General features: G+C 36.1%; 1 protein-coding gene across 1 annotated transcript in view; it reads right to left on the bottom strand.

Annotated features, from left to right (window-relative positions):
- Positions 1–13623, bottom strand: part of MTREX (Mtr4 exosome RNA helicase) — a 110086-nt gene that overhangs the window by 44517 nt on the left and 51946 nt on the right. Inside the window, exons 17-18 of the mRNA XM_043590508.1 lie at positions 8065–8237; positions 7173–7241 (exon numbers count right to left, since the gene is read on the bottom strand). Coding sequence (XP_043446443.1) covers positions 7173–7241; positions 8065–8237 — 242 coding nt within the window. The remainder of the gene's footprint in view (positions 1–7172; positions 7242–8064; positions 8238–13623) is intronic.

The raw sequence follows: 13623 nt of genomic DNA, 5'->3' as shown, positions 1-13623 counted from the left end.
AAATTAACACATTCCTAAATAACCAGTGAGTCACAGAAGAAATCAAAAGGGAAATTAGAAAATACCTGGAAGTGAATGAAAATGAAGAAACAATATACCAAAACCTAAGGGATGCAGTTAAAATATCTGCAGGGAAATTAACAAGCATAAATGCCTATATTAAAATGAAAGAAAGACCTCCAATTAATAACTTAACCTCCCACCTTAAGACAATAAAAAAGAACAGCAAACTAAACCTAAAGCTAACAGACGGAAGGATTAAAGATTTTTTATTTATTTATTTATTTTTCAACGTTTATTTATTTTTGGGACAAAGAGAGACAGAGCATGAACGGGGGAGGGGCAGAGAGAGGGAGACACAGAATCGGAAACAGGCTCCAGGCTCTGAGCCATCAGCCCAGAGCCTGATGCGGGGCTCGAACTCACAGACAGCGAGATCGTGACCTGGCTGAAGTCAGACGCTTAACCGACTGCGCCACCCAGGCACCCCAAGACGGAAGGATTAGTAAAGGAGCAGAAATTAAGAAAATGAAAAATACAAAAAAAAAAAAAAAAAACCCCACTGAGACCAAACAGCTGGTTCTTTGAGAGCAACAAAATTGACAAACGTTTGGCTAGATGAAAGATTCAAATTATTAGAATGAAAAATCAAAGACGGACATTACTGGCCACCTTATGGAAATAAATTGGATTACAAAGTAATATGATGAACAACTGTGTACAAGTAAATTAGGTAACGTAGATGAAATGGACTAATTTCTAAGAAAGCAAATCAATGAAACGAATTCAAGAAGAAATAAACAATCTTGAAAAGACCTATAAAACTGACTTAGTAATCATAAACTACCTACAAGGAAAAGCCGAGGCCCAGGTGCCAAATTCTTCCAATTAAAAAAAAATAATAACATGAAAAGATGTTCAACGTCGCTCATCAGGGAAATACAAATCAAAACCACACTCAGATATCACCTCACGCCAGTCAGAGTGGCCAAAATGAACAAAACAGGAGACTAGAGATGCTGGAGAGGATGTGGAGAAACGGGAACCCTCTTACACTGTTGGTGAGAATGCAAATTGGTGCAGCTGCTCTGGAAAACTGTGTGGAGGTTCCTCAAAAAATTAAAAATAGACCTACCCTATGACCCAGCAATAGCACTGCTAGGAAGTTACTCAAGGAATACAGGAGTACTGATGCATAGGGGCACTTGTACCCCAATGTTTATAGGAGCACTCTGAACAATAGCCAAATTATGGAAAGAGCCTAAATGTCCACCAACTGATGAATGGATAAAGAAATTGTGGTTTATATATACAATGGAGTACTACGTGGCAATGAGAAAGAACGAAATATGGCCCTTTGTAGCAACATGGATGGAACTGGAGAGTGTGATGCTAAGTGAAATAAGCCATACAGAGAAAGACAGATACCATATGGTTTCACTCTTATGTGGATCCTGAGAATCTTAACTGAAACCCATGGGGGAGGGGAAGGGAAAAAAAAAAAAAGAGGTTAGAGTGGGAGAGAGCCAAAGCATAAGAGACTGTTAAAAACTGAGAACAAACAGGGCTGATGAGGGGTAGGAGGGAGGGAAGGGTGGGTGATGGGTATTCAGGAGGGCACCTTTTGGGATGAGCACTGGGTATTGTATGGAAACCAATTTGACAATAAATTTCATATATTGAAAAAAATAAATAAATAAATAAATAAAATAATACCAGTTCTTCAAAAACTCTTCAAAAAACAGAAGAGAAGGGGAACACTTCCAAACTCATTATGAGGTCAGCATTAATCTGTTACCAAACTCAAAGACATCAAAAGAAAACTACAGACCTATATCTCCTGTGAATGTGAATGCAGAAATCTTGTGCAATATACCAGCAAACTGAATCCAGCAACACATAAAAAAAAAAAAATAATAATAATTCCCCTGGCAGGATTAACCCAAGAATCCAAAATTGGTTTAACAGGTGAAAACCAATTAATCTAATATACTGTTATCAGAATAAATACAAGATAGAATAAAAAATAACCCCATGATTATCTGAATAGGTACATAAAAAGCATTTGACAAAATACAACAATCTTTCATGATAAAAACACTCAACAAACTAGGAACAGAAAGAAACTTCCTGAACTTTGTTAAAGGACACTTACCAAAACCCAAAGCTAACATCATTGTTAACAGACAAGGCATGGACATTCTCCCTCTAACTTAGGGAAACAACAAGCATATCTGCCCACTATTAATACAGTACTCAAGGGTTTAGACAGAATGATTAGGCAAAACAAAAACAAAACAAAAAGACCTAAAATGCATTCACAGTGGGAAGAGGCAAGTAAAACCATCTCTATTTGCAGACACAATAGGGCCCTGTATACAGAAAATAAAGTGTATAATTCATACTTGAAAAACAATAAATTACTAATTAAAGAATACCTAAATAAGAGGGAAAATATGCTATGTTCATGATTGAAACACTTATTATGTTAAGATAGCAATATTCTCCAAACTGATCTATAGATTCATGTGCAAGCCATCTGGGAAACTCAGCTGACTTCTTTGTAAAAACTGACAAGCAGATAATCAAATTCATGAGGAATTTTAAGGATCCCAGAATAGCCAAAACAATCTTGAAAAAGAAGAACAAAGCTGGAGAACTCCTAAGTCTACTTTTTTGAAACTTAACTACAAAGATATGGTAAATGAAGACAATATGATACTGGCACTGGGACAGACACAGAGGTCAATAGAATGGAAGTGAGAGTCCAGAAATAAACCTATGTCTATGATCATCTGAGGTTTGATAAGGATGACAAGATTATTTAAAGAGGAAAGAATTTCCCAACAACCAGGGTTAGGACAAGAATGGAGCTGGATCCTTATACCACATACAAAAATTAACTGAAAATGGATCAAGGGCCTAAATATAAGGGCTTAAACAATAAAACTCTTAGAAGAAAACACAGGGGTACATCTTCATGATCTTGATGTTGGCAGTAGTTTCTTTTTTTTTGTTTGTTTTTCAATGTTTATTTATTTTTGAGAGAGAGCAGAGAGAGCGAACAAGAAGAGACAGGAGGTGGGAAGAGCAGGGTGTGTGTGGATAGAACAGAGGATCTGAAGCGAAGTCTCTGCTGACAGCAGAGCCTGATGTGGGACTTGAATTCATGAACCGTAAGGTCACGACCTGTGCCTAAGTCAGACACTTAACTGACTGAGCCACCAGGTGCCTCCTGGCCATAGTTTCTTATATAGGACACCAAAACCATGAGTAACAAGAAAAAAAAATTGATTAATTGGATTACATCAAACTAAAACCTTTTGTGCTACAAAGGACACTATCAAGAAAGTGAAGACAAGACAGAAAATGGGAGAAAAATATTTGGAAATCAAGTATCATAAAGAACTTGTAACTTAGAAATAAAAAGAAAACTCAATTTCAATTTGAGCAAAAGAGCTGAAGACATTTCTCCAAAGAATATACAAATGGCCAATAAGCACATAAAAAGAGGGGTGCCTGAGGGCTCAGTCGGGTGAGCGTCAACTTTGGCTCAGTTCATGATCTCACAGGCTGTGGGTTTGAGCCCCCGTCTCAGGCTCTATGATGATAGCCTAGAGCTTGGAGCCTGCTTCAGATCCTGTGTCTCCCTCCATCTCTGGCCCTTCCTTGCTTGCACTCTGTCTCTCTCTCTCTCTCAAAAATACATAAGCATTAAAAATAAATAAAAAATGGGGCGCCTGGGTGGCTCAGCCGGTTAAGCGTCGGACTTCAGCTCAGGTCACGATCTTGCGGTCCGTGAGTTCGAGCCCTGCATCGGGCTCTGGGCTGATGGCTCAGAGCCTGGAGCCTGCTTCCGATTCTGTGTCTCCCTCTCTCTCTGTCCTTCCCCCATTCATGCTCTGTCTCTCTCTGTCTCAAAAATAAATAAACGTTAAAAATAATAATAATAAAAATAAATAAATAAATAAATAATAAAATTTTAAAAAGCAGACAGAAAGATCCTTGACAGTATTTAGTCATCATGGAAATACAAATCAAGACCACAACGAGGTACCATTATACATCAAAAGTAATAAAAAGTCAGGTATTAAGGGTTGATGAAGATGTAAAGAAATCAAAACCCTCATACACTGCTACTGGCAATGTGAATTGGTGCAGACACTTGAGAAAACAACCTGGCAGTTCTTTAAATGGTCATACAGTATCCATAGGACCCAGCAATTTCACACCCAAGAGAAACGAAAACATATGTCCACACAAAAACTTAGACATGGATGCTTACAGGCACATTACTCATAGTAGCCCAAAGGTGGAAACAGTCTAAGGATAAACAAAATATAGTGTATCTGTACAATGGAATGCTATTCAATCATAAAAAGAAATGAAGTGCTGACATATCCAACATGCTTAAACCCTGAAAACATTATGCTAAGCCATACACAAAAGACCACATACCACATGATGATTCAATTTAACGAAATTTTCAGAATAGGCAAATCTATAGAGAGCAGATCAGTAGTTGTTTAGGACTGAGGGTATGGAAAGATAGGGTGGGATGACAAAAGTTTCCTTTTCCTTCTGAAGTGATGAAAATCTTCTGAAATTGTGGTGATGGTGAATATACTAAGTCACTGAGTATAGTGTGTAAATACTATCTCAATAAAACTGATGAAAAAAGAAACACATGCAATATGTAAACCCTGTAGTGAAAAAAAAAAAAATAGCACTTCAGTACACTGTAGGTAAAAATACAATGCCCTAGCAAATTCCCTTAAATACAGACAAGTTATGGAATGAATAAACTGGCAACGGCTTTTCCATCATGAGTTATGTAAGTATGAATGGAACCACAACATTTAGCATTTACTGCCACACTTTCCAGTGTACACAGAAAACAGAACTTAACAGCTGTCAGAAGTTTCAATAAAGACTACCATCCTTTGAAGTGCTTCTCAAGGAAAAGGTTATCTATGTTACTAATAATTATTCCTAAAGAAAATAATGCGTGTGTGTATGGAAAGGAGAAGAGGTAGGCAAGCATTTAATAGTTTCTCATGGCTAAAGGTAGTAAAATAGAAAATATAAAAGGCTCTAAGTCAGAGCTACTCACAACTCAAATGAATAATACCGATGCAATCTTTGTCAAGGTTAAAATCCCAAGCTTCACTTCATTATGTGTTTTTAAAAAAGGGGAAGGACAGAATGAAAGAGGCAACTTTATCCAGTTTAATACTGTTAGACTCAATAAAGCCAACTTTTTTTGAAACCTTACCATCACTAACACTCCCCCCAACTTCCCACACAAGTCTGTCCATTTTAGTTCCTCAGTCTCCACCATGTGAACCCTTCTATTACCATCCTCCTTCTTTTTTTTTTTTTAAAATTTTTTTTTTCAACGTTTATTTATTTTTGGGGGGACAGAGAGAGACAAAGCATGAACGGGGGAGGGGCAGAGAGAGAGGGAGACACAGAATCGGAAACAGGCTCCAGGCTCTGAGCCATCAGCCCAGAGCCCGACGCCGGGCTCGAACTCACGGACCGCGAGATCGTGACCTGGCTGAAGTCGGATGCTTAACCGACTGCGCCACGCAGGCGCCCCTACCATCCTCCTTCTGACTCACTCCCGAAAGAGTAAGAGTCTCCTTAAATTGACAAACTTGCGTCTACTATGCTATCTCTTCCAATATCCTTCAAACACTGTAACAATACAGTAACTTCTGATCAGATCAATCCCTCCCTCAAAAATAAACATTAAAAAAACTAACACCCAAACTAAATGCAAGCAAACCAATCAGCCAACCAACTCATCTTAAAACATACGTTCTACCATTGTTTTCACATGTTTAGATTAAGACCCAATATACTCAAATGTATATTTTAACTATTTTCCATGATTAACTTCAATACTTTTAAAAATTTTACTCTTTAACTGAAATGTTCTGGGCCTGCTGCACATCGCTGCTCCTCCAGTGGTAAATATTCCTTAAATGAATACTACTCTTTCATCAAGGTTCCTGTGAAAGTTTAAATTATCTTCCTAATTAGATGCCATCTCTAATAGCTCAGACATAATTTCTTCTTCCTCTGTGCTACAAATGCACTTTACTTACATCTTTACTAAAATACTTATACTATCCTGCCTTTTATTTTAATTATCTGCTTTCTGCTGTTCACCAAAAGATGTAAGCACAGAGATTTTGCGTGTGGCCAATGAATGCTTATTAAATTGGGATCCAAGTGTGACAATACTTAAAAAACAAATCTTATAATTACTAATGAAGATGGTAATTTATCAAAATGGTAAAAACAAACTGAATATCCTTAAGAAGTTCTTCAGTGGGATTAATCACAGATCACTCACAAAAACACCCATTACAAACCCATGAACTTAATTGTTTCTCCAAAACAAATGCTTCAGTATCTCCAAATTCATTTACATTTATCAGGCATAACTTCCAATCCGAAAGCTTAATTCCTACATGTTTTATTCACAGGTGGGAGAAAGAAATTAATGACAACAAAATCATAATGGTTAAACCTCATGAGAATGCAGATACCATCTTATAAAAACTATTCATTTTTAAAAATAAGGAAAAATATACATGGAAACACAAAATATCTTGCCTGAGGTTACACACTGACAGAAAATATAACAGACGGAATGGCTAACTTAATTTCAAGACAGTCACTCACGTAACAAGTTAACAAAATCTTCCTTGATTTTATATACAATCTTTCCAAAATATTTATATAAATAATGACCAAAGTAAACTTCATTACTGTCTTCCTTTAGAGGGAATAAGTAAATCTAGCTCTTCTAATACCTTTTCTTCAAATCTCTATTATATACCTGAATCAAAATTCTAATTTTCAGTGTCAGAAGATAATTTTTTCTAATATTCAGTTTAAAGAGTAAAATTATAAAAAGTACTAATGAAGTCAGAGAAGACATGCATATTGTAATGAAATTAAAATTTGTGGTTGTTAGGAAAACAACCACAGCACTTTAAGGATAAAATTTAAGATAATTCAAAACCTTAATTCCTCATGGTAGAATTTAATACAGCTTCTCTTAAAGTAATGCTATCTCTACTTTGATCAATTTCATGAGTCTGAAAAAACTTCACGAAAAATTTATATATGATTCTACCTTAAGGGAAATGGCTTACCTTGACATTTGACTTTTTGGAGAAATTTACCACTACTCCCCAGCCAAAATCATCTCCTTCATTCTTTACCTAAAAAGAAAAGGAAGCAAGTAAACAAGAACATTTATGTCAAAAGGCAATTGTAGACTTCCATGCCCATGTTATATATAGGCTAAGAAAACTTTGAGTTTTCCTGGTAAAATATTTGTTGAAAGATCACTATTAAACATAAGTAAAAAGATTATTAGCCTTAAAGAAAGAAATGACCACCAAATTTCACAGGCCTCTAGAATAGCAATAGGAATCTCTCAACTGGCAATCAAATTTTTAAAATGATATGATGCATATGTTCTGAAAATATCTGAAATCTTTCTATATTTTATAGCTAATGACTTCAACCAGTTCTTAAAACTACCTACAAAACCACTTGTATTTTTTGATTACTGGAAATATTTTATTTCCAAAAGTGTCTACTTCAATTTATATACCCCAAGATGAAAATCAGTGTAGATTAAAAGGTCTTCACCCATGACCCTACCCCCAATCAATCCCATGTGAAATGTGTAAAAACAACATAATTAATATAGATCAAGTCTTGTAGCAGGAAGCATTTCTACAAGAAAAAAAGAAATTAAGGGGCGCCTGGGTGGCTCAGTCGGTTGAGCGTCTGACTTAGGCTCAGGTCACGATCTTGCGGTTCAGTTCATGAGTTTGAGCCCTGCGTCAGGCTTTGTGCTGACAGCTCAGAGCCTGGAGCCTACTTCGGATTCTATGTCTCCCCCTCTCTCTGTCCCTCTGCCACCCCTCTCAAGAGGTAAACACTAAAAAATTAAAAACAAAAAATTAAAATCTTGATCCAAAAAATATTAAATACTGAAACATCCAAATAATTTATAAAAAAAAAATGACATACCTTTACCAAACGACCTGGCTGTAGAAATGGTAAGCAGTATTTTGGTTTGTGAATATATTCTTCAATTTCTTTACCCAGTTTGGCAAGCTGCTGTCTAATCTTATAATAGATGACAACACTTTCCTCATTTGGTATTACTATTTTATTATACTGTTCTTCTGAGTTCTTTACCTCTGTAAATAAAACACATACAAAATATTTAAAAAATATACTTACATAAATTTTATAAAAGATACCTCTGTTTTCCTACTATAAATGTGGAAAAGAAAGTCAGCCTGCACTGATAACTGTAAGTCATCCTGTGTATTTTCTCCTTTCTACATTAAGGTGCCACATTAAAGTTCCTCAACTCACTAACTGTCAATCCTCAAAGTGAGTCTGAATTGGCAGACATGTGATAAACTGTTTCACTCCTATGGATGTGGGAAGGGGGTTACTTATACTAGGCCTATCCTGCTCAATACAGCACTGTCCTGTAAAACTTTCTGTGATGGTAGAAATGTACTTTGTCAGCCTTTTCCAATATATTGCCAGCAGACACTAGCCATATGTGGCTATTTAAATTAAAATTAATTCAAAATTAAATATTTAGTTCCTCAATAGCACTAGCACCATTTCAAATTCTCAACTGCCATATGCGGTTACTGACTGACTTCTGTACTTGAATAGCACAGATATAGAACATTTCCACCACTGTGTAAAGTCCCACTGGATAGAACTATTTTGGATCTTTTAAATAATATGCTGCTTTCACTTTCAGCAAGAATCCAGTCTGCTACTGACATCAGACTTTTACCACCACCAGGGTGTAGGTCGCTAAAACCGAGGACTGGCAATTCAACTACAGTTCTTTCTCTACTGAGTCAGTGGCCAAAACAGAGGCCCCTTTCCAGAAGTGTCCTCTTAATCTAACCATCTGATACCATTCCCTGCTCTGATTCTTGCACCTAGTGCTGACTTCCCTTCTTCACTCATTTCATTACACCTCCATCCCATTGTGAACAAACACTATTTCAACTGGGGTAAAATACACAAACCATAAAACTCACCATTAATACATTTACTACATTCACAACATATGCAACTATCACCACCATTCACTTCTAGAATATTTTCACTCCTCCAAATGGAAACTCCATACTCATTAAGTAAACACTCCTCATTCCCTCCTTCCCTTAGTCCTTGACAACCTTTCTGTCTGTATGGATTCTAGATATTTCACATATATGTAATCACATATATGTGCCCTTAGTATTTGGCCTCCCTCACTGAGCATGTTTTCAAGGATTAACCACACTGTAGCACAGCATGTATGAGTACTTCACTCCTTTTTATGACTGATTATTATTCCACTATATGAGTATACCATTTTGGTGATCTGTTTATCAGTTGATGGACATTTGGATTATTTCCACCTTTTGGCTACTGTGAATAGTGTTGTCATGAACATTCATGCACAAGTTTTTGTTTGAAAATACTTTTCTATTTTTGGTTATATACCCAAGAGTGCAAGTGTTGGATATTATAATAATTCTATATTTAACTTGTTAAGGAAGTGAACTATTTTCCACAATTACCATACCGTTTTGTTAATTATCTTAAAAAACAAAACAAAACAAAACAAAACAAAACAAAACAAAAGGGGCACCTGGGTGGCTCAGTTGGTTAAGCATCTGCTTCAGGTCGGGTCATGATCTCACAGTTCATAGTTCAAGCCCCATGTTGAGCTCTGTGCTGACAGCTCAGAGCCTGCAGGCTGCTTCAGATTCTGTCTGTCTCTCTCTGCCCTCCCCTGCTCACACACACTCTCTCTCTCAAATATAAATAAAACACTAAAAACAATTTAAAAAGCAAAAAACAAAAAAACCCAAAACCTATCCTAGTGAGTGTGAAGTGGCATCTCTATGTGGTTATGACTGGCATTTACCTAATAACTAATGATATTGAGCATCTTTTTGTGTGCTTGTTGGCTAATGGTTTATCCTCTTTGTGGAAAAATGTCTATTCATTCTGTCCATTTAAAAATTACATTATTTGTCTTTTCTGTTTGTGAGTTATTGAAAGTTCTTTACATATTCTGGATATTAGACCCTTATGAGATATGTGATTTGCAAATTATTTTCTCCCATTCTGTGGACTTTACTTTTTACTTTATTTACTAGTGGTGTCTATGAAAGCATAAAAGTTTTTAATTTTGATGAAATCAAAATTTATTCACTTTTCCTTTTGTTGCTTCCACTTTCATTGTCTTATATAAGAAATGACTGCCAAATACAAGGTTATGGGGGTTTATATCTATGTTTTCTTCTAAGAGTTTTATGGTTTCAGCTCTTCTTTTAGGACTTTCATTTAATTGTAGTTAATTTTTGTATATGGTGTGTCTGTTTCATTTTTTAAATGTTTATTTTTGAGAGAGACAGAACACGAGCAAGGGAGGGGCAGAGAGAGAGAGACACAGAATCTGAAGCAGTCTCCAGGTTCTGAGCTGTCAGCACAGAGCCCGACACGGGGCTCAAACTCACAAACCATAAGATCATGACCTGAACCGAAGTCAGATGCTTAACCGACTCAGGTACCCAGGCGCCCCTCATTTTTTACCTGTGTCTATCCCACTGCTCCAAGAGCATGTGTTGAAAATCAAATGATGAACAAACTGAGGGTTGATGGGGGGGTGGGAGGGAGGGGAGGGTGGGTGATGGGTCTTGAGGAGGGCACCTTTTAGGATGAGCACTGGGTGTTGTATGGAAACCAATTTGACAATAAGTTTCATATACTGAAAAAAAAAAAGTGAGTATTTAAAAACCTAAGTTTTGTTTGTTTTGTTGTTTTTCAAAAAAAAAAAAAGAAAAAAGAAAATCAACTGATGACAAGTGTATGGATTTACTTCTAGACTCTCAATTCTATTCCACTGATCAAACTCTCTATGTAATCTGCATGTTTTAATTTCTTTATCCACAAAGTGAAGATAACAAGAGCACCCATTCTCCACAAGACTATAATTAGAGATTAACTGACAAAAGATACAGGAGGAACTTAGCTAAGAGTACAGCACACAGTACACACTCAGGGAGGATATTACAAGTTTCATTATTATTTTTATTATCATCTTCAACATTCTCACAGACTGTTCCCTCAAATTTCTGGTCTTCTGCATTTCCTTAGGCATAATACATCATCTTAAGTTATTTTTAAATAAACGGCATGGCTTCTTATAAGAACTGTACTACAATGAAGACTAGAAGCAATTCTTACCACACATATGACAATAAATATTATTAAAAAAAACAATATAAAACTATAAAAGAATATTTAACAGACTAAAGTGAATAAGCAATTTTATAAGGGGCAGGGGGCACCTAGATGGCTGAGTCAGTTAAACATCCAACTCCTGATTTCAGCTCAGTTTGTGGTCTCACAGTTCATGAGTTCGAGCCCCAGGTGAGGCTCCACACTGACCATGCAGAACCTGCTAGGATTCTGTCTCTGTCTCTGTCTCTCTCTCTCGAAGCCTCCACACTGACCATGCAGAGCCTGCTTGGGATTCTCTCTCTCTCTGTCTGGTCACCTTCCCTCTCTCCCTCTCAAAAATGATAGACTTAAAAAAAAAAGAAATTTTGTAAGGAAAACTACACAGAAATGTTAATCCTGCTGCCCCATTTAAAGTGACAAAGTAACACTGGTAGGCATCAATGAAACACTAAGCACTGGCAGAATTTGTTTATGGAGACAATAGAGGCTTAAATATTGTTCCCCATCCTCCACTCCAAATCACTTCTGTGCTCAGACCACTTAACTAATGAATCAAAAGTCTGAGACATTTTAAGAAGTCACATGCATTTTGTATCTAAGATTCTAATTACAGCCATACAGAACTTTGTAAGTGTAGAGAAACCTGAGTATAAAAAGCTGGTTTTACTACAGTATAGCACCATAGGAAAGCCTCAGTATCTTAGGAAACAGCATGTGACAGATATTCTCATAAACTGTTAAGACAGCAACCAATTTCCTCCTTTTGAGGGAGAGGCAAGGTGGTGGTTCCAAAAATATATTAATGTCCTATAATATGTGCACAGATATAGACCTGGGAGTGATGGGGAATTGGACTGCTATTCCCAGTATTGAGCAAATTTTCTAAAAGATTAAAGTTTAAATGGCTTTACTGATCTGTATAGCAATGCTATCAGTAATTAAAACTACTAAATGAGCATTTAACATAAATTATCTCATTTAATTCTTATGAACTGGATGAATTAGATATTATCCAAGTGGGTGATATGAGCAAACTTAAGGCTCAGATAGTCTTGAATCAAACCCATATTTAACTTCACAACTCTTGCTATTAACCATTGCGTTATCTATTAATGACACTAAACAAAAGATTAAAATTGATTTAGCATTTTGCCTTTCAGTATAAGAACAGTGAAATCCTAGAAGTTTTTCTCTATAGCCCACTGGAAAATCTAATGTGGACTCAGTAAATCAAAATGAAAAACATCTCATGTATGCCAGCCATCTAAGTTTGCAAACCACAAGAAGGTATAAAGATTAATTCTATACTTCAAAGACAACAGTCTCCATTTTCATTTGGATATATTTAATATGATGAAAATAATACCAGCTCTCTTGAAAAGGTTCTAGCAGTATCAATAGCAAAAGGAATTATACCCTTCTTAGTAATAACTGAAAATGAGAACAAACTGCATTTAAGATGTATTCTGCAATTTTAAAGCACACAGCATAGCCTTTATCACCTAAAACCATCTTCTCCTACACCAACATGACTCTTGGGTCATACCACTCAGTCCTGCAGACTGTAGCAAAGGTGGTACAATTCTGTCATCAATTCTTTTTCAGTACTTAAATTTCTACCTCTTTCACATTAAACTTTTCTACTCAACACTTAATCTTTTTATTAGTGTCAAAAGGTCAGAAAAAAAGAGGTCTTTCTCCTTTAAAAACATAGGTAGGGAAAGCAGGGATAATTCAAGTACAGGAAGAATCCAGTGTATGTATAGTAGCAATACCAGGAGTTGCAGATTATGTTATTTACAATCCCTTTAAAAGGCAAGTCAGTCAAAACCACCCTGAAAATAACAGCAGCTTGGGCTCAGAGAGACAGAGAACAGGGGATTGAGAAATGATAGTAATGTTTAAGTTCACGGAGTAGGTAGCCGAGACTTTGTCAAAGTCATATTTAATAAGCTGAGTCCAGTGAGAAGTCATAAAAAGGGGTTTAAATAAATGGGAAAATACTGACTTCTCACTCTATCCCCCACCATATCTGGCATACTTTCTAAGGAATTATAAAAGAATAATAGAAAGTGAAATTAAAAAGAATTTGTTGGTTGTTAGAATACAGTATTTTTATAAAGAAAAAACATGAAAGGTTGGTGTACCAATGTGCCTCCTATTTCTCTTGGTTATTCAGTAACTAAACCAATCTAACGAATGGCTGTGTATGTGTGTATATAATTATCCCATTCATGCATGACCTAGCAGTAACTGCTTAGTAGGAATATTTAAAAAAAAAATCTTTTATGTTTATTTATGAGAGAGAAG

Source organism: Prionailurus bengalensis, chromosome A1 (genome assembly GCF_016509475.1).
Source record: "Prionailurus bengalensis isolate Pbe53 chromosome A1, Fcat_Pben_1.1_paternal_pri, whole genome shotgun sequence".
NCBI classification, from domain to species: domain Eukaryota; kingdom Metazoa; phylum Chordata; class Mammalia; order Carnivora; family Felidae; genus Prionailurus; species Prionailurus bengalensis.
Note: the sequence above shows the minus strand (reverse complement) of the source record. Positions and strands in the feature narration are given on the sequence as shown.